Raw genomic sequence first — 21,282 nt, forward strand, 5'->3', positions numbered from 1 at the left:
TACAGCCTGCTCTGCCCATCTCTGCTCATTCACCTCCCTGCCTGCAGCTGCAGCTTGTTGGTGCCTTTGCAGAGCACACTGGTTTTTGGATTGAGGGCTTTCCACTACAATGAGCTAAAAGTTGTCAGAGCAAGGAAGAGCTCCCCTGGTAACACTCCCTGGGATCCAGCTCCTGAGCTCAGGGAGGTGGTGGTGCTCCTGGCAGGGTGCCCTTGTCCTCAGTCCAGCCCCAGAGCCCTTTCCCTTCTGGCTACAGCAAAAAAAGGAACTCAGTCCTTCTCCTTACCTGGAGAGCTGTAATTTCCCTCAGCCACATCAGAAGCTGAATTGCTAATTCCCCCCATGCTCCAGGCAAGTGTCCCGGGCCCAGAACAGCTCCCTGGGAGCAGCCATTGGTGCTGTTCAAAATGTCAGTCAGGATGACTACTGAGTTTTCTTATAAATGAGAACCTGCATTCTTATGAATGTGGTGAAATTACCAGGGCCTTTTCCTCCAGTTTCCTGTAGGTGGGTTAAATTGTGTATCCAAAACACTGGCACAAGCAACAATAACAAACCTGGTCTGAAACAGACATCGGGGTTTTGTGCCAAACAACCTCTGAGCACAGCAGTAAAACATTTTTTCTGTTATCCTCAGCCAGCCACAGGAGTTTTCCTGTTAGTGAACATTTACTATTGATTTCATTTTTGCCTTTTGCATCATTCTCTGCAGGACTCTAAGTGGAGCAGAGCCTGCAGGACTGTGCTGCTTCAGCATCTGCAGCCAGAATGGGTTAAGCACAGCAGAGTTTAGGCTCAAGGGCTGGACTGCATGCCCAAAGCTGAGCAGAGAAAGGAGTAAGATGTAATTGCATTTACACATTTCAGTTAGTACCAGAATTCCTTTTGGTTGCATCTTTCAATTAGCCAAGTAACAAGACAGCCATACTTCAACAGTTAGTGCCTATTTCCTGATCCTCTGTATTTTTATTATTTACAACAGTTCTGCATTTAATTGATGGTGTAATATGGTCTGAGAGTGCCAGGCAGGTTCTTAGTGGGCCCCTCTGCTCCTGCTCATGCCATGCCATCAGTGATGAGCAGCTGTCTTTAGCTTGGAACACGTAAGCCCCACAGTGACTAATTACAGCCCCACAGTGGCTAATTACAGCCCCTAACGATGGGTCCCCAGTGGCTCAGTCTGGAGATTAAAATGTGCAGCTCAGCCAGGGCCTGAGATCTCCCCTGCCCCTGGAGAACTCCATGCTCCTGCTGTTGTCAGAACAGTGGGGTTGGAAAGGAACAGGGATGCATTACCAGCCTTTGGAGTGAAAATGAAAACATCAGCAGGAACCCCAATACTTTGCTTTCCTTGGATCCTTTCTCTTTCCCATTTAAGTGCTGTTATTGTTACATTTCTATTTCAGGCAAGAAACATAATTTTATTTCTTTTTCCATTTCAATCATTTTTAATGAATTCTCTTCACATACAAGAGCAAGGATAGTTCTTGATGATAATAATAATTGGACCACAGGGAAATACTGCCTTGTGGGTAGGTGACAGGCAGGGTACTTGAGAGGAGATGAAGACGTTTCTGATCAGAGCGTAGCTTTTGGAGGTCAAGGTGAAATAGTGACTTATGTGAAACAGCAGCAAAACTACTGATTTTTCATGGTTTGCTTTTAGCCAAGAAGCCTAACAATAAAACCAAAATTCCCCATAGTGACTGGCTGGAGAAATTGCATTCCTCCTCATCAGGATGAGGGGTCGTTTCAGCAACCTCCCTCATTGGAGCCCTCAGTGAATAATAAGGATTGTGTAGCTGCAGTTCAATGTCTCTATCAACATCCTTCTTAAGGAAGAACACAGCTTATGTGTGCTTTGGAAAAATGCTCTGGAGTCTTGAGCACTGCTGTAAACAGCATATTATCTTGCAATAAAATAAATAAAATAACAGCTGTATTATCTTGTAATAAAATAACTTATCTGAGTGTTGTGAAAGTACCAACCTATTAAATCCATGCCAACATCAGCACAGTTGGTGGAAAAAATTTAGAATGAGCAATAAATAATCAAGCCACCAGAAAATATGAGCAGAGCCTGGATGGTACAACCTGTGAGCTAGCTGGTATTTTTAGTGTTATATGAAAAGAATCCTCAGGGAAAGGCAAAGCTGGTTACAGAGGACAAAGGTGAGGCTTTAGTCACTGGTATTTGATTTTTGGTGCACTATCACTGCAAGCAGCCAGGGGAAAGATTTACTAAGGTATTTAGGTACCTAAACATGCCTAGCAGCATTTATAGCAGCATCTAAGTAGGTTAGGTGCCTAATTCCCATTAACTCCACGAACATGTTTAAGCTGCTGAACATCTCTGCAAAGCTGGCCCCAGTGCCTGGCCTGACAGGTGCCAGTCTGAACTGGTGTGATGGGCTCACTCCCTGCAGGAGTGGGGAGTGCTGGTAACACACAAGGACCAGGAGCACAGAACTCAACTAAGGCTCCTGAGCTGACTTAAATTTTTGCTGCTGGCTTAAAATAGAGCCACACCAAAGTCACTCAGAGCAGCGCTTGCAAAAAGCACCGAATTTTGGAGCTTGGTTGGGAGTCCTGTGTGTCTTGAGCTGAGGGTTAAGAATCCCATCAGTTCCCAGAAAATGGAACATTTTACAAGCCAAGCCAGAGCAGCATTTCCTGAGCTCCTGGAGAGTCCTGCCCACAGTCAGCCCTGCACAGCCCAGCCTGTTCTACAACCACAAATATTTTTCTTAAAGGATTTTCCTTTCCTTACCTCAGTGGCACCAGGTACTTCCTGAAGTGTCAGAAATGAACCAAACCATTCCTAAAGCAGTCTGTTACAAGAGGCTCTTCAACAGATGGAGAATGTTATGTGGGGCAGATTCATTATAATATAAAGGTGTAGTTTTATTAACTTAAAGGCTGTCACATGCACTTTAGTATCTTTTCCACTTAATTTTTAAAATTTAGGAATAAAAATGAAAAATTGCTGTTTACAGTGCTGCATATGTTGAAAGCTGCTCTTTACAAATTCTGTTCCAAGTTATACTAGAACCATTTTCTCAAATATACACAGTTCAGCCTAAGCAAAATAATTTTCACAAAACTATTTCACATAAAGGAAGAGATAAGGGGAGATCAAGAGAAATAACCTAGGAAACAAGTATACCAGTGTACAAAAATAGATTGGAACATTTGGAGATTGTAGGTAAGAAAATGTATTCTCAACCCCAGAGAATGTGAACGGGTGGATTATCTGAGGAGAGAAACGCTCACTGGAGCAGCAGAAGAGATGCAGAGATCTATTTCTAACATCTTTAATTTCTAGGCAAGTTTATAAGAGAGAGAGAGAGGAAGAGGCTCCAGGTTTGTGTCACACTGGGGTCTGTGGGAGGTGGCAGTGAGAGGAGCAGGCAGATTGTCCCCATGCGCAGCAGGCTGCACACTCTGAGGGTGTGGGTGAAGGGAAGGGCAGCACGTGCAGAGCTGTCCCCCAGCACAAGGACAGCTCTAAGCTGCTCCCCGTGGAGCCCCTGCTCGTGCAGAGCCTGCCTGAGCCACAGTCCCCATCCCTAAAAAGCTGCTCCCCTCTGGAGCACCCAGCTGGCTGACACAGCCACCAGGCTGCAAGAGGCAAGTGGTGGCTCAAACCTCTGCTGAGCAGAACTGGGGAGTGGAATCTGTGTGCAGGCTGGATATCCCTGAAGTATGAACAGAAAGTGCTGTTATAAAGCATCCAAGTCACTACTACAGCAAATACCACAAGGAATTCAGATGACATATCTTCTGTAGGTCATGAGTCTGTGCCAATCTGAGAAAAGGGATTTAAATAAAAATGATTCTGGAGTGTCCAAGTCTGAAACTGAAGCACATGCTCTGTCCCTTTGGCCTGAGCTCTCTGGGAGCACAAAGGAGTCTGTGGAGCATGCAGGAACCACTGGAGCAAATATGGCTAAACCATTCATGTGTTATTCCTAGGAGAAGTTTTCTTAGAAATGTAAGTTACTGTGGGTCTGCTGAGCAAGCTTTTTTCCCCTAATCCACACCACCTGTGTAGATTCACAGATAATTTGGGTCTGACCTAGTTGAAAGTACAAAACAAATTTTTCCTATTTGCTTATTCAATATACCCTGACATCTACTTCCTGCAAAGCCTGTAAAGGCCTCTTTTGTGAGCTTCAGGAAGAACATTTGGTGATGTGCTCTCCAGATCTCTGGCCAAGTGCAGGAGATTACTGCGCTGCTATTCAGAGGCCTGACTTGGATTTCAAAAAAAGGTGAATTATTTTGGTTCAAAAGGATCAACTGTTCCAGTGAGCCTGACCTGGCACAGCTCTGCACTGCTGAGGACAGAGAGCATGGTCAAGGCACCAGAACTGAGAGTGAGTCTGGTTTTGATTGTCATTCCTCAGAGGACAAGGATTCTTAACTCCAGTGCCACACCTGCTGAATGCCAATGCCAGACCTCAAAAAATGTGACTGCAGCCTGTGCCTTCCTCACACTGCCACAATCCCCTTCTCCCTCCTGGACTGAAGCAGAGATAAAGATTTCCTTTGGCATACCATCCATCAGTGCTTCTGCAGGTTCAGGTGTGTCTCATTCATTAGTAACACCCACCATTATATACACAACACACATATAAAGAGCCTCCAGAAAAATGTAGCACAGAACCATACATTTGACAAAGCTGACATCAGACATTGTGCTGTGAATGATGAGATTTAAAATATCCTGTGCTATTGAGGTACACAGAAACCTGTTCATTTAACTTGCACTAGCACCCCCCATAATTTTCTTTATCCTCTTTAAAACATCACCGATGTGTATAAAATGATTTTGTTCTACTTAAAAGACCAGTTCTGAGGAGGTGACTGACTTCTGCTGATCCTGGAGGTGGTTTCACAGGTTTCATTGTACTTGAAACTTCACAGCTTCCACTGAAGTATTTGATGTGTGTTTGTATCAGTTTAGCAGAGTACAAAAGTAGAATAATTTTCATATTGCCTCATATTGTTGTCAGAGTATGATGTCCTCTATGAAAACTTTCTTTTTACTTGACAACTTATCAAAGACACATTTTCTAAAGCTCAACAACCAATCTTAGTGAGTATTTGTTTAAAAAGTCATCAGGGCTCCAATATTTGTAATAAATCACTAAATTTCCAGTAGCAAAACTTATTTGAAGATTTCTCCCATAGAAATAAGATTTTTCAGTTAAGTCATCTCCATTATTCTCACTAGCATTGGCTCAAAACCCCCACCTCACTTTGCATCTCAGTCAACCATCAGCTGGAATCTACCACCAGTGGTCCCATCTTAAATCTCATGTTGCTCAGAGCTGTGAAAATTTCAGCTGACCTGGAAAATTCAGCTTCAGGTCAGGGAAATTATGGGCCCTGAGGTGAGATCCCTGCCACACCAAAATGGGGCAAATTAAGGACTCCTGTGGCACCTGCATCCTTTGTAGCACACATCAACAAACCCATCTCAAAACCAGCAGAACTTTGTCCAGCTTGCTGAGGAGAAATGTCACCAGGTACTACTACATCACACTAGAAAGCAGGTAGACTAAAACCTGTGCATGTGCTCACTAAGGGACTAAAACCAGACAAACTACTCTCTGTCCACAGCTGTCCTCAGCTCCTGGGCCCGGGAAGGTCTCTGATGCCATCCTCCTCCTCCTCGGAGCACAGCAAGCCCAGAGCGCTCGTGACAGGATGGATCCAGGACGTTGTCTGCGTCACGTGGCTAAAAACCAACAAGAAATGCTATCAGCAACCCAAAAGAGGCTTACCCATCCCAAAACAAGGAATTCCAGGTGGAGTCTGGAGTTGTAACAACCATTATGACACCTTCAAACACAGAATTGTCTTTTTCTTGCTAACTGCAAGATTTTTAAAAACAAAATGTGGAGTCTTCAGAGAGCCAGAACCCGGACTGGAGGTTCCAATTCCCAATGCAATAAAGAGAATTCTTTTGTATGAGACTCCTGACACAGACTGGTGACATTTCTTGTTAATTACTGGAGCTGCAGACAATTAACACAGCAGGATATTAACACGGCCATCTCACTGGTTACAGCCTGAGGGAGGCAGGGTGGTCAAGAGGAAGTTGAGCAAATGTGGGATCACATTGTAAAGCACACTCAGCTCTTCAGAACACGAACCCTGGAAGTGTCCAGGGTCAGGCTGGCTGGGGCTTGGAGCAATCTGGGAGAGTGGAAGGAGCCCCTGTCCACGGCAGGGGGTGGAATGAGGGGGAATTTAAGATCATTTCTACCCAAACAACTCCATTATTACTATTCTAGCATCATTAACTATCTTCTTGCAGAAAGAACAAAAAAGAAAAAAAATGTTTTTTACATGTTCTCTAGCCCAAATTCTGGACATGCTCCCACAGTCTTCACCCACACAATAAAAGGCCATCCATGCTGATTTTTAAGGTTTAAACCCTACACTTGACATGCAGGCTAAGCTGCTTTATAGTCTCTGGAAAGCTTCTGTGTGAATGGAAAGAGCCCAAGCAGGGCTCAGTAAGGACAGACACATGGACAGGTTTGGAGTGTGTGGTGAGAACACTGCACACCTTGTGAGTGGTGTGTGCATGTGAGCCATGCTGTGCGTGGGCAGCACACTGCCTCTTCTCCCTTCTGGAATAATGTGTTCTTGGGAAAGGAAATAGCTTCTTTTCACTTGGAAAAAAAAAATCTTGCTAATAAATTCACAGCTTTTATAGTAAAGTCAGTGCAAAGATTAATTTTGTAATATAAGTTCACTACAAGAACAAGCTGAAAAATATTGTAGGTATAATAAATGCCACAAAGGACAAATGGCTCTTCTCACACGTCCTAACAGTGTCCCTAAAGCCCAGGTCTGTATTCACTTTCCAGGTGCATTGGTTTAATTAAATTTGAAGGAACTACTCTGGATTTACCTTTTCAAGTGAGAACAGGTTTTGTCTTTCTCAGTGTGAGAACACTCCCTTGAATAACTGATTGCAGGAACAGATATATTGAAGTAGGAATTTGAGTCACTGTTCCACCACACTGAGTGATGGGTTTGAGATCACTGTTCTCATCACCATGATCATACTATCACACCTTTCAGCTGAGTGCACTGAGCTTAGAATCAGCTGGGTGTGATGAGGATGATACTGTTCACCAAGAGGTAAATATAATCCTAATGTAAATCCCTGCTCTGAACAGGTAACCTGTGAATTCAGGCACTACTTCAGCTGAGGCAACGCCTGAGCAAGGACCACACAAGGAAGACAAAGGGGAACACAAAGGCCATACCCTCTATTCTCATACATAAAATAAAAAAATAAAAAAAACCAAAAACAAAACAAAAAAAAAAAAAAAAAAAAAAAAAAAAAAAAAAAAAACCACACACACAAAAAAACCCAACAAAACCCAAAAAAAAAAAATTAAGAAAAAAATATTAAGAAAAAAAAATCAAACCCCAAAGCTCAAGTTAGATGTAAAACCAATTCAGAAATGTTCTGTTGGTGGGAGCAGGACTGGATGGACTCCATTCCTTCTTTTGTTACAAAAATAGGCATTACTGGGGTTGTAGGATCAGTTTCACAGGAGTTAAAAGGAAAAATGAAAAACACGTTCCTACAGAAAATACACTGCGGCAGACAATGACCACTCTTAAGGACAGTAATTCTTTCATTCCAAGAAAGCAAATGTACTTTTTTTTACTAGGAATACGAGCAACTTGCCAAACATTTCCAATGTTTACCTGTAGAAAGTCAGGTGACAGCCAACATGAACATGAAGAGCTGTTTTACAATGTTTCATGAGAGACTTGGTAATAAAGTCTGTGCAACCAAGAACACTGTTCCCATTATTCCACAACATAGGAAAATATATGCATTCATATTTATATTATGAGTATATTTACATTTGTAAATATACTCAGAAAAATATCTTTGCTGCATATTTGTGCAATGTTTTCTACAATGTCAGGAAATGCCTTGTTTCCCAATTAACTGATTCAGTCAATAAGGCTTAGTTTTGGAGATGTGCTCCAAACTGAAGTCCCAGCATGTGATTTATTGGTATAACACGCAGAACTTCTTCCAATACCTGCGGAATTACGGGAGCTGAATGAACTGGATTCCATCCATTCCACCTCTGCCAATGCAAGACTTATGCCTCCAGCACTATTTTAAGTGTTTATATTGCCTACTTTCATCAAACCATTTCTGAGCAATCCACTGCTGAATTTAAACAAGAACAAAATGATTTTAGAATATTTTTCTTTTTCCCATTTTGTTTCCTCATGCAGCATGCCCTGACCTGCTGTGTACCTGAAGCCCTGGCTCCATTTTCTCCTGAGCATGCAGCATCACCCTGTGAAATGGGAGAGACTGCACAGGAGTAAAGAGTTACATGGAGAGGCATCCACAGATCTTTGACGTATCCAACTAAAAATTCTTTGTAAAGTGTTTCTTCTTCAGAAGATTTTTCTCCTACATTCTTCAGGGCCAGGAGGCAAATGACAGCATGCCCAACTTCCTGCTACTGCTGTAGGAACTTCAGTCTGCTCTCACACAAATTAAATGCACAAAATTCCCAGATCTTTAACACTGCAAAACTGTGGCACTGAAATCTGGGTTACCTTTCTCTGTATTTGATGGCATAAGATTGTTTCATCACTGTTAAGAAAGAAAAGAACCAGTTTTCATTTGTTTTCGAGACACGTGGGGCCAAGTTTTGCTCTGTTGTCAAGCTGCTGCTGCAAGCACTTCTGGTTTGAACCCAGCTCCTTTCAATTTGCTCTAGACTTTATCCCATGGGTGATTCTCTTAAGACAGTTTGGTTTAAACCCTTTGCCAAAATCCTTCCTAGGAAAAGAGCTCTTATAAATAAACATTAAGTCCAGATACCACGTCTCACATTGTAGACAGACACACACAATACGTGCAGATTATTTAGGTAGAGAATAAATGTATAAACCCTGCTGCTGTTTATTTTTAGCTCTCCAAAAGTGCTGTGACTAAAGAGCTTTGACATAATCAGTCCGAAGAGATAATCCCAGATTTACTGGTTTGGAGAACATTCTTGCATTAGAAATACATCCTCTCTGATTTGTGTGTTAGGGCCAGCAATAAAAAGTGAGAGGGAGTCCAAATCTACCTCTAGGTTTTGCTTAACTGATGCAACTGATTTGAATATTAAAGGAATATTTGGAAAGCCAGCATTACAAAGTTTAAATGTACAACATTTTCCATTTGCAAATGTTCCTGTTCAAAAGTCTAATTTAACATTTTCAGAGCAATTAGCAACATTTAAAGATTTTTAGGTTTTCAAACAAATCACTGCTATCGGAGGGCAGCCAAATTTATTGCTAGAAAACAGAAACATTTGATCTGGAAATATGTCAGTAGATTAGTCTGTCTTTTTAACATTAGCAAACTGCAGGACAAATTTCAGAGCTTGGGAAAACAAAACATGAGAACAGAGGGATGTTTTGGCAAAGAAATAGTAGTGGATTATTTCAAATGCCATTATAATTACTCTCCTTATGGCTGTTCCTTCTTCACATGGAAAATTATTTCTTTTAAAACTACAACCTCAGACAATCTTTTAAGAAAAGAATAACTCAAAAATTCAGAGGTAAGCTAATGGAAAAAATATCTGCACTTTTTTTTTAGATTTTAAGCATTATCAAGACACCTTTTTCACCTTTAATTGTGATCTCCAGCCAGGGCCAAAATCTGGAGCCTAGCAGGGAACTGTGAAGTCTTGCAGACACCACAGGTGCTGCGGGTCTCAGTGCAGGATGTTGCCCCACAAACCTGACATGCATTATTGCAAGTTGCTTTTTCCCCCCTTTTGCCATGGAATGACGTTCACACCACCTGGCTCAATGCTCCAACTGCACCAGGGCTCCTGGGCTTTAAAAGGAGCCACCTTGTGCAAGACCCACTTGTTTGAGATCATTTCAGGAGAGGAGATGCCACCTCAAGCAATTACCCTGTCAAACTCTCCTAATGAACAGGGACCATTACTCATGAGGGCCCAAAAAGGATTTAGCTGTATCTGAACTTAAAATGCCAAATTCTGGCCTCAGATGAGCCCTGTTCTTCTCTACCAAACTGAGAAGTACGGAAGATGAAAGTGAAACTCTGCTCAAGTAAAACAACACAAACCCCATGTTTTCCTCCTTAATGAGCACACCCCATAAACTAAATCCATGTAATCCATAGTAGTAATTTCACTAAACTTTTAATCTGCCCTTGCTTTTTGATTTCTCAATCTTCATTAGCCCTTTAACGTACAAGAGTGCTCAGCTGAAGAACACTGATGCTTGATGAAGCTGTTCCTGATCTCTGCACAAAAGCTCTGCAAAGGCTTGGTGGCCCCCAGTGCTGCTGAGCCAGGGACACTGCACACCCTGAGAGCTTCCCCCTTTGGTGCTTTCACTGCTGCTACTGCAACAATCATTAAAAAATGCAGCAAACAGCACTGCTAGATGTAGTTGCAATGGATTTGAAGGGGACATGCTCTACACTACCCAGAAATAGATTCCACATTGTGCTTTGGTAGTTTCCAGACTTGCATGCATCTCCCAGTGGGAAGGGCTGGAGCTGCTGTGAAAGGAGCGTGTGCCATCTGCCAGAGGGCAGGGAACACCAACTCCTCACTCCCTCCTTACCCACTGGCATGCAAGCACTGCTGGCTTGGAGGCTAATGAGGGCCAGAGCTACAGGAAAATAAAGAACAATGCCTCTGAATGAAGATTCTGCAGCTCAATCCTTCATGCAGAGGCTCTGCCATCCTCCCTGCCTGCTCTAGCACAGGCTCTGTGTCGCTCTGTGCTGGACTCCACATGGCTTCACAAGATTTGCTGGAATTACTGCCTTTGGATTTTGTTTTCAGGCCTTTCTGTTCCTGCTCCCCTAGTGCTTGGAACAGCGCTCCCCTTTACTCTGCAAGGATACTTTATCCCTTTCAAACCCACTGTTCCAAATTTCACACCTCAGAGAAGGCTCTCAGCTCTTATGCTTCTCTAAAGCAACTCTCTTAAGCCATGATCAAACCTCCTTGGGCACATTTGGAGACGTTGTAAAATTAGAAAATATAGAATCAAACATAGATCCTGCACAAGAGTGGAGCTGTCCCAGCTTGCAGCAGCATCTTGAGGACCTTCACATCCCGGCAGGGAAAGAGAATCACCCTTCCCTACTAGGGCAGGTCACAATGGAGCAGAGTTCCAGGGAGCTGCTGCTCCAGAAGGCAGTCCATGGGCTCATGGCAATAGCTGGCCTTTAGTTACAGCCAGGCTCCCTCACATGGCTGTGGAGCTTAGATAAATACTGCAATATTTGGTAGGCAGGATGGCCAAAGTGCTGGAAATGGGTCAATTCTTTTGCCCTCAAACCTCACCTGCTTCTAAATCACTCTATTATTCTATTAAATACAATATGGAGCTGCTGGTTCTGCACCTTACACATTTTAGGAATGCACTCCCAACTTGAACTATTTCTCAGCTTTCCAGAGCCAGTGCTTTTAACACGTTGCTGTTGTCCCTCAGGAATTTAAACTTGGTATTCATATTTTGTTTCTTCAGCTCTTGGAGGCAGCACACACCTGCAGAGCCAGCCAAGGTGTCTGTCGTGGCTGGAATCCCCTTTGGAAAGGCCACTGGTTGGAAAGCAGATACTAAATGCTGTCAAGCACTGGAAAACTCTTTGCTATTTTGAAGAGCAAATGCTGGGAGGATCTGCCAGGAATAACTTATTCTGAGCTGTAACTAAAGCATTTTAATTTAGCGGGTAAGCAATTAGAGCAAAATAAAACAACTGAGTGACTTTGATGCAAGTATTATCTATCTATCAGTCAGTCAATCAATCAATCAATCAATCAATCCTAAGAGCATCTGAGGATGACAGGTACCAGACACGAATCCTAAAGGCAGCTTGAGAAGGGTTTTTGCACTGCATTGATCAAGATAGGATTATTTGAACGGAAACATTCATTTTTTTTCTTTTTCCTTTTTTGGTAAAATTTATTTAAGTCTGTACCTTCTTACAAGACATTTCAAAAGGAACATGCAACCTCTAACAGTACCCCAGGGGATGCTGGGCAGGTCCTGGAAAATGTCAGTGACCTTAATTTTACTGGTGTAATAAGATCAAGAGCACTTGTCACCTCATGGAGCTGTGTCCTGAGGCAACAAAAATGTTTCTTGTATTTCCCTCCGGGATTGCAGATTTTGCTTGAGTATTAATTAAAGATTGAGGGATATAAAGTGAAACCCCAGAAGACAGTCTTGCTATTTATTCCTTGATTAAACCAATTAAACCCTTGTCTACTCAGAAAAATCTATGAGCCATTTCAGAGGGCAGTAATCACCAGGAAGATTTATCCAGCCAAATAGTGTGTGCTGCATCATTAAAAATTGTCAACAATAAACAAATTGCCCAAACTAAAATAAAACCAGTAACAACGGCAGGATCTCAGCCAAGGCTGAATCAGAACTAAGGTTTGAGTGACAGCACAGGCACTTCTCAGCTTGAAAGTACTACCTGAAATCTGTCTCCCCCAGTGTCAGCCAAGTGCAGTTCCTCTGGAAGCGCTGGTTCAACACGTGCAGTTACTCACAGTCCTGTCTCTAAGTGAGCTGCATAAAAATTCTGGTGCTGTGTGCTTTGCAAATGCATCAGAGCACGTTCAAGGCTTTGTTTAAACTCCTTGTGCACTAAACTGATATGAACCTGGAGCAGTGACTTTGCTCCAGATGAAGCACATCCTGAAAAACCTTGCTGTGTGCTTTGATCTGCTTCCGACGGCCCTCCCAAAACCCAAGGAGCAAAATAATTTCCCTTTCTTGTGTTTTCTCACAGAAGAAATTTTAACAGATGCCTTCTGTGACAGGCCAGAAGCTGGACAGAGTGTGCAGTATCTGTGGAAGCTGAAAGAATGTTTCTCCATTTTGGTTCTTGATATTAAAAAACAAACAACCTCCCAGGAAAAAAAAGATTGCCCAACCAAAAGCAGCTTAAGGTCTTAACATTCTTGTATTACAAGCTCATGTTATCATAAAATCCAATGCCAAGTTTCCTACTTCTACATCTGAGATTATTTTCCTTATAGTCATGGCAAAATTATTTCAGTGAGAATCAGAGAAACTAAATTCTAAAAATCCAAGGATTTGGTTTCATGTCAGGACTACCCAGATTCACATGGCTTCTTCAGAAAGTGTGTGAACTGATGCTGAGCTGATGGATGGAGACAGCTCTGGATCCCTGAAGTTTAAACTGCAATAACAGCAGATAGCCCTTGGTTAGTGCCCAGCCAGTTCTATTTAAATATTTGCCACTTCTTGTGACTATATAACTATTCTTTATTTTCGTTCAGGAGAATTTGAGGATGACAGGTAAAAGGAATTATTTTCAAAAACAACCTCTTTTTTTTTTTTAATTAAATGTAAAATGGGAAAAGTCCAAATTTTAAGAGATGCAAAGTAACTGCAGCTTTCTTTGAACTCGGTGGAACCAGAACTGCATGCCTCAAATCCCATCCCTGCCCACAAAACATCAGAGTTAAGATGGGGACACCTACAATGATGACTTGATAACTGCTAATTTTGGCACAAGTAACTTGCCTACTGCTTTACAAGGAACTGGGAGCAGAGCTGGCACTGGATTCAGTCCAGGGGAATTTCAATTCCATGCTGAAATCAGTATGGCAGATCATGGGTTTTCTTAGTTTGCTACTCTGAAGTGACTGAAAACTAAGTGGAACATACAGAAATTTACTTCTACATAAGGTGTGCTGTGATTTGAACTTAACTGATTTCTTCTAGCAAGGGCCACAACCCTTGCTAGAGATAACCTGCAGATAAGCAGGATATTGCAATACACCAGAGTATTCAGGAATGAGCTGAACACACCTCAGGGGTTTGCATCCTTCATTTATAAAGCAGTAGAAATGTTTAGAAACAGAACAAATTTATATTTTCAAGTTACCATGCAGTAAGTAAAATCAATTGTGACTTATTTCCTTTTATGATGATACCTTTAACTCCAGTGCTGTAAAACACCAATGTTTATACTACAGAAGTTCTTCATCTATCACACATGCTCTGCTATTCTTAGCTCAGCTAAAATGATAAACAGTTTCTACGAATGCCCAGTTTTCAATAAAGTGAATGGTGTCTCTTTCCCAAGGAAGACCAAACAAAATAAAATGTTATAGTATCTAAATATAATGTGTTTGCTTTCCAAGTAGAAACCTGATTTGTTAGGCATGATTTAAAAATCCACTGGAACACATCATGTATGGTTTTTATTAATCTGTATTTTCTAAGTATTGACTTTGGCTTCTACTTAACCTGGAGCAAATTCTATCCTTCCAATGGAGCACCTGAAGTACACAATTCCTCCATGGGTAACTTCTGATTTTTAGATAAATTGCTGAAAGATAACCCTAAACAAAGCATTACTGTTTCCCCTTTGTTGCAAGGTAGAAAACATCACAGGCTCTAACACATCTAAGGGGAAAGATCCCAAAAGTTTTAAAATATTTGATTTAAAATATTTGAACTTCAACTTGTCTTTTGTGAAAATTTAAGATAAGCATTCTTGAGGAAAATAGCTGTTAATGTAGAATATTTGAAATCTAGTCCTATTAAAATGCTATAGAAACAGTGTTTACAGGGGCAAAATTCACAGCTGGTCCTTACAAACCACATACATATGCAAGGAGTGGGTGGGAGTAGGAGGGAGCATAGCAAGGGCCTGCCTAATTTTAGGCGCCAGCCTTATGATACAGAGCTGCCATATGTTAAAGGTGAACACAGTGGGAGGATGGAAGAGATTAACTAGAATGGGTTTTCTGGCAAAAAAAGTGTGTCCCAGCTATGGGGTTTTATGCTGTTCTTGTGTGATTTTAAACTAGCAGGATGAAACCATTAATTAGGAGATGTGGTGCCTTCCTGGGAGGGCAGTTCTGCATAGACTCTTTAATCTATTTGAAAATCAAACCCAGAAATTCCTAATTGACAAAATCAGTTCAGTGGTAGAATGAATAGACACTGTTTGCACTGCTGGATTTTAGTGCTAGAGCATACAGCAAAAGTGAGATTTTGTTCTAGTGGTGGTCGGTCACAACGCTTTGTAAACTCATTTAATGCCTGAACTAAGCCTGGGCAAAACCAGCCACATGAAAACTTTAAAAGTGAATAAGATGGCCTTTGCCCTCTTTACAAAACTTTTCCATCCTCATGCCTCCCAGCTGACTGTAAGTGCTCTCACACTCATCTGGGTGTAGGTGATACTTTCTGAGGGCTCATTAGCCTCTTTGTGTTTCTGGGACTTACAGAAGAAATGCCTGTTTGGGACAGAAACAGTAACTTAAAAAATGCCTTCATTAATCACCTCATAGTAAAATTAATTAATGAACCTTTTTACCTTATTATGTGGGGTCTCTTCAATGCACTGATCCTCCAAGTTCAAAAGAGAGAATAGAAAAATGGGGGAGGATCCAGAGGAGGGTCACCAAGGTGATGAGAGGGTTGGAGAACTTGGCACATGCAGAAATGTTGAAGGAATTGGGTTTGTTCAGCCCACTCTTCTCATAAAGATGTTGGGCACAGTCAAGAAGCAATGAGCACAAGTTGCTTCAGGGGAAATTTTGTCTAGGTTAACAAAATATTCTTCATTGTGAGAACAACTAAACATTGGAATGGGATACCCAGCCAGTATAAAAAGGATTGAGATTCCAAATGTAAATTGGTGAGGAAACAGGCACCAGTGCTTTGTTTCTCTTGATGGGGAATGAATCTGGTGCCATGTGTGAATGACTGGTGGTACTGCTACACAAAAATACAATAGTGCTTGTCCTCTGTGTTATCTTAAAGTGCAACAAGTTATCTTAAAACATATCTGGGCCCAAATTCCACCTTTACTGCCTGGCAGGAGGGAAGTTTTATTTGCAATGAAGCTGACTCCCTATCTACTGTTGGAATTTTTGTCCTTTGATAACTGTTAATTTATTTTATTTTAGTAAGACACTTGAACTTGCTTTTTTCCTAGTGCACACTGAGTTGTAACTCAGAGGGGCTTCCATTCCAGTTTGCTATTTCATGGCAAAGCTATAAAAATGACCTTAATGCCCAGCCCAGGCTCAGGTCAGTTTTAGCAGTCCAAAGGGTGGTTTCTCTTGCAGCACTGACTACTCCTGACAATCTGGTTGATTGAAAATAATTTACTGAGGCAAACATGATTTGCTGGATAAAAGTGGTGATTTCAAAAGTTTTTCTGAAGTCAAGATTCAGGGACAAGATTCAGCTTTCCCTGGTTGGTACAGGGAGCTGCTCAGCCCGATGTAAATGTTTTATTCATGTCAATTATTCACATAAGTGGGTTTCACTTTAGTGTGTAACACAAGCCAGCTGGTTTGCTTCTTTTAAACTCTGATTTCTCATGCACCTCATATTGCTACACCCCTTCAGAGATATTTATGGAAATTTCACAGCAAGCTGTCTCAAGCTTATGTGCTATTAAGATTCCTTTCTGGGGTGTTTACTGCATTAGATTTATAATGTATAGATTTATGGACTCAGCTACTTGATGGTCCAATAAAGCATGTTGGAACTGAAGGCAACTGCTAATTAAAATAACATTTGATTGTATATTTGTATACAGGAAAGTGGGTAGTGCTGAAATACTCTTATGCCCCTCATGGCTTTGGCTGGGCTAAAAATGAATGGAAGTATTCTAAAGTAGAATAAAAGGACTGACATTCACAGCCAAAGAGAACAAGAAGGTTACAGCATTAGTACCAGGGCTGTGAAGTATCAACTATTCTGATAATCCCCATTTAAACAATTAAGATTAAATCCTACTGGAAAGGATCAGCTGATAAGATGGCCCCTCAAGCTAAGTTCCTTCTAGAAAAAGGATATTTTTAGTGTTGGTTTTCACCCTGAAATCTCCACCATTGGTATTAGAAACAAGGGACTGTGCAAGCCATGCTCCTTGCTCCAAACAGTTGACAGCTGATTTCATATACATTACACAGTGTAGTAAGAGATATGGATTGCCAGGCATGCAAACAGCCTGGCTTACACTCTGCAAAGGCATTTGGAAACAGTGATGAAAGCAAAACAAGGAAATAGTTAAAAATAATATTAATTAAAGTGCTGTGTTATTGAAATGCTCAGTTAATTCCATTTTAATGAGCTGCATTAAGAACTCTAACACCACTTCAGTGTGGTGACTCCACTCAGAAGAAGTTTTTAGCCAGTGGTTATGAAGGGTGATTTCACACCCTTCTCTGCCATTAAATGGATAAATTTTCCTTGCCTTTCCTCCTCACAAAGACTGACAGCAGAGTTTTTTAGGACAGATAACAGAAGGTAACAGCAATGGAAAACTTGGGCACTGTCACCAGAAGCAAATGAAGAGAGTCACTAACAGTGAGATCTACAAAAATTCCTGAAAAAGCTTTTTCATGTGAACTCCTGAGTTCCAATCTGTAGTTTCAGCAAGTGGGGATAAGATGCAAAACATCTGATGCTTTCTGCAAATTAGGCTTGCACCACCTAGAGTAGATGAGATTCTACTGTTGCTAATAAGCATCTGCTTGTCACATCTGCAATGGTTCAGCATCCAAGTGCAGAGCTCAGAAAGACATGTCTGCACATATCCAGCAAATCCAGCTTTCTGCTGAGCCATTGAGGTACATAACTATGACAGACACAGGAACAAACCCAAAAAAACTCCGGGGGGATGCTTCAAGAATGTGTCATTTCTTCTGTTCTAATTCTAGATTTTATTTGCTATTATTGATAATATCATCTTCAAGCTCAGTTTCCAGTCACACAGGTACAAAGCCATAGTATTACCCAGAAAAGAGTCCAGCATCCACCTTAAATTCCCAACTGTCCTGTCATGGCTCCCTGCATGAACAGAGAGCCCAAGGGAGCAGTGCTCTATTTTAATAGTTGCTCTTGTATTTATTTCCATTGTTATGAAATTGGCTTTTAATTCACTTTCATTTCCTAAGCTATTTTTCTACCTTTTTTTTTTTTTTTTTTTTTTTTTGTATAAATCTCATGTAGTAACCTACATCTGTCTGAAAATAAAAGGCACCCTTTGATTAGAGCTGGAATGCAGGATCATATACAGTGTGTTTGGAAACCTCTGCAGAAAAAAAACATGTCTGCTTTAATACATCTTGCTCGAGGCAGCACGGGGTGAGGCAAGGACAACGGAGCAGTGTGTTTGAAAAAAAAGGGAAAAAACTCTGCTTTTCTTGGCCAGTTAATGCATCAAGTTCAGTGTTATTTACGTGACTTTCAGAAGAGTTTGGGATAAAAGTAATTTATTTGCTGCCCTTCTTCTTTTTTAGTAGACTGCAGAATTCCACCTGCAAAACTGTGTTTCTGGCAGCTATAAGAATTAAACAGTGTGGAAATTTCAGCAGCTAGAATAACTTACTATTAACTAGATCATGATATATATAGAATGGAGGTGAATTATATTTTTCACAATTTCCTTCATATTTTTACAGGAATAATTAAAAACCCCTATTATATAAATTAATCTTCACTATATTCTAGAAAAAAACAGCATACAGTGCAATGTGCAATAAATTTTTCGATTAATTCTAGGACTGAAAATGTGTTTAGTTTGATGTGCTTCTATTTCAACTCCGACCTGTTTTCCCCAGAACTACTCACTTGATAAAATATTTGATTCCATCAGCTGTATAAGCTTCTTCCCATCCATAAGGCAGACCTAAGAGGAGATAAAGAAGTAAGAATTCTCTTAAAACTCAAGTGACATAGAGAACATAGTTTTGAGATACTGTAAGTTACAATACTGTCATTTCACACAATGTCATAAACAGTTTATAAATCAATTCCTACTTTTGCAACAGATAATAATATAAACAATACAATTTAACAAATACTTGCTGTGCCACAAAGCTAACTAGCTTTGATGATTTGATGATACATTTATTATTAGATGATACTTTTTGATAAGTATCATTTGATGATACTTCTATTACTAGAATGGTGAGTCATACTTCTAGTAGGGTCCTATTCTATATTCCTTTAAAAATTAAATTGTCCTAGCACATCTTTACCTTTTTAATAACAATTTCTTCAAAACTAACTCTTTGTAGGGTTTAAAAAGTGCATGAGAAAGAAGCACCAGTCCCTGTGTAAAAAGGCTTTTGTGATACTGTGAAGTACATAATGGCAAGTGCAAGGTCCTGAAAAACTGTGGGTTTTTTGAGACTAGAAATATACATTAAATTTAAATATACAAGAAAAATTGTTCTTGAAGTGTTTTGCCTGAAACTCATCTCAAAATGTTAGTGTCTTAGGAGTTAAACTATTTTTGTTCAAGTCCCAGTGTATCTCAAAGACCAGCTCATTAGAACCATCTGTGAGCCTGCTTTTGGTTTAAAACTTTTATTTGGAAAATGTGCTGGACTGCACGCACCATCTGAGCTTTGAAAGCTGCCTCCTCCCAAGGACTGCCCTAAGTGCACATGTTTATTTTTTTACATTTCTTTTTTAAAAGGCTGATTTTCTTCTGTTGTCACACCTTTGTCCCTAGTGTGGTTCTTCTTAAACGTCTGAGGAGGGGTAACTTCAGTTCTCCAGTACAAACAGAGTTCATTACAGCCACTGAATCAGGACTGGGCACACTGCAGCTGGTACAAACCTCCTGGGAAGGAATTATACCTGCAGGCACCCAGCAAGGAGCAACAAGGAACCAAACCTGCAGAACTCAGGATGGGAACTTGAGAACTGGGAACTAGAACAGCACTGTGATCACTCAGTACAGCTTTCAAAAGAAAAAAACCCATTGGACTGATTTTTTTTTTCCCTATCAGTTTTACCCCCATTAATCTCTTACCTCAGGCTCCTTACCATTTTCAGTTTAGAACAGATCTATACAATCTGTTCCTCCAAACAAACTACCCACTACCTTTCAAAGAGAATAATCCACAGCTACTACCCGTTAAACACAAAGTTGCTGCTGCACAGCAGTTCTCAGGTTCTGACTCCATTATGAAGGGAGGAAGAAAAGGATGTTTTAAGCTATAAATATGCTAGACATGCTCACTGGTTCTTCCTTCCTCTCCCATGAAAGATGGGACCTTTATTCAGCATGGATATTTTCTGTTATTTAAATGGCAATGGGATTCATCCCTCAATGGCCTCCATCTGCCCAGGCCTTTCCTTTTTCCTGCATGAAGCATGCACTTCCAAATAAATGACAATGGATTTGCTCAATTACGAGTGAAAGCCCTGCTCTGTACTCACATGGACCCCTACACCACCTGTTTCATTTATCAGTGCTAACTGCACTTTTTTCCACTGGTGATTTGATTAAAATTTTTATAGCCTTTTTCCCTCTCCTAAATGAAGAACTATACACAGGTAGCAATAACTGATGCTCTGTATTCTTCCCTTACCCACTGAAGACTTTGCTTTTCAAATACACTGAATACATTTGTCACCTAGAAATGAAACCCTGGAAATATTTCCAGTGCTTTATTTGCCTTTTTGACTTGGTATGCATTAGATTGTGTATCCTCTCCATTCTTTGTATGCTTCCACATTCCACCTACATCTATAGGATTTTTAATGCTTTTATTTTCCAAATTTTTTACTTGCTCTCCAGTAGGTTTTTAGTGCTGTTCTCTTTATTAATTTCCTTCCCTTTCAGATTTGTACTTCTATTTCTTGTATTTCCCCTGGTAGCTAGGAAGCTCTCATGTTTTGCATCGTATTTCCCCAGACATCATCTCCACTTCCTCCAAGCTCATTGTCTCCATGAATCATTCATAAGTTGATCTACTTCCTCCTGCTTTATTTTTGCACACCCTCCAGGGTCAAATTTGTTGTTTGTCCCAGGACTTGTTTTGAAAGGCTGCTAATTTCTCACCTGGAGTAAATGGGAGGTAAAGGAGCTGAAAAAAAGTCAGAAAAACAGTCTGAAATATACAGGATTTAGCCTACATAAACTCCAGCAGTCTCAGATTTCCTGCATATTTATAATTTCTAGTGTGAACTGCTACAGTCTCCTTGATGAATCTTCATAAATAATATATTTGGCTTCAGTTGTCTGCATAGATCATCTTAAGAAATCACAGATTTACAGTATTTAAAACCTAGTTCATTTTAGCAGAAAATAGACAGCTTCTTGCTATTCAAATACCAGTGACTATTTACCTTCTGCAAGGTAAAGAAAAGGTAAAACTGCAAAAGCAATTGTGCATGCAAAAGCAAGAGCAGTCTCCT

The 21,282-nt window shown here is 40.7% G+C and overlaps 1 protein-coding gene across 2 annotated transcripts in view; it reads right to left on the reverse strand.

Annotated features, from left to right (window-relative positions):
• Positions 1-1,434: 1,434 nt before the first annotated feature.
• STXBP4 (syntaxin binding protein 4) overlaps positions 1,435-21,282 on the reverse strand; it is a 69,300-nt gene continuing 49,452 nt past the window's right edge. For both annotated transcript variants that reach the window (XM_041485846.1, XM_041485847.1), the window contains 2 exons: positions 18,700-18,757; positions 1,435-5,746 (listed from right to left, as the gene is read on the reverse strand). In XM_041485846.1, coding sequence (XP_041341780.1) covers positions 5,635-5,746; positions 18,700-18,757 — 170 coding nt within the window. In that variant the 3' untranslated portion in view covers positions 1,435-5,634. The remainder of the gene's footprint in view (positions 5,747-18,699; positions 18,758-21,282) is intronic.

This window comes from Pyrgilauda ruficollis, unplaced genomic scaffold (assembly GCF_017590135.1).
Source record: "Pyrgilauda ruficollis isolate IOZ18807 unplaced genomic scaffold, ASM1759013v1 scaffold72, whole genome shotgun sequence".
NCBI lineage: Eukaryota > Metazoa > Chordata > Aves > Passeriformes > Passeridae > Pyrgilauda > Pyrgilauda ruficollis.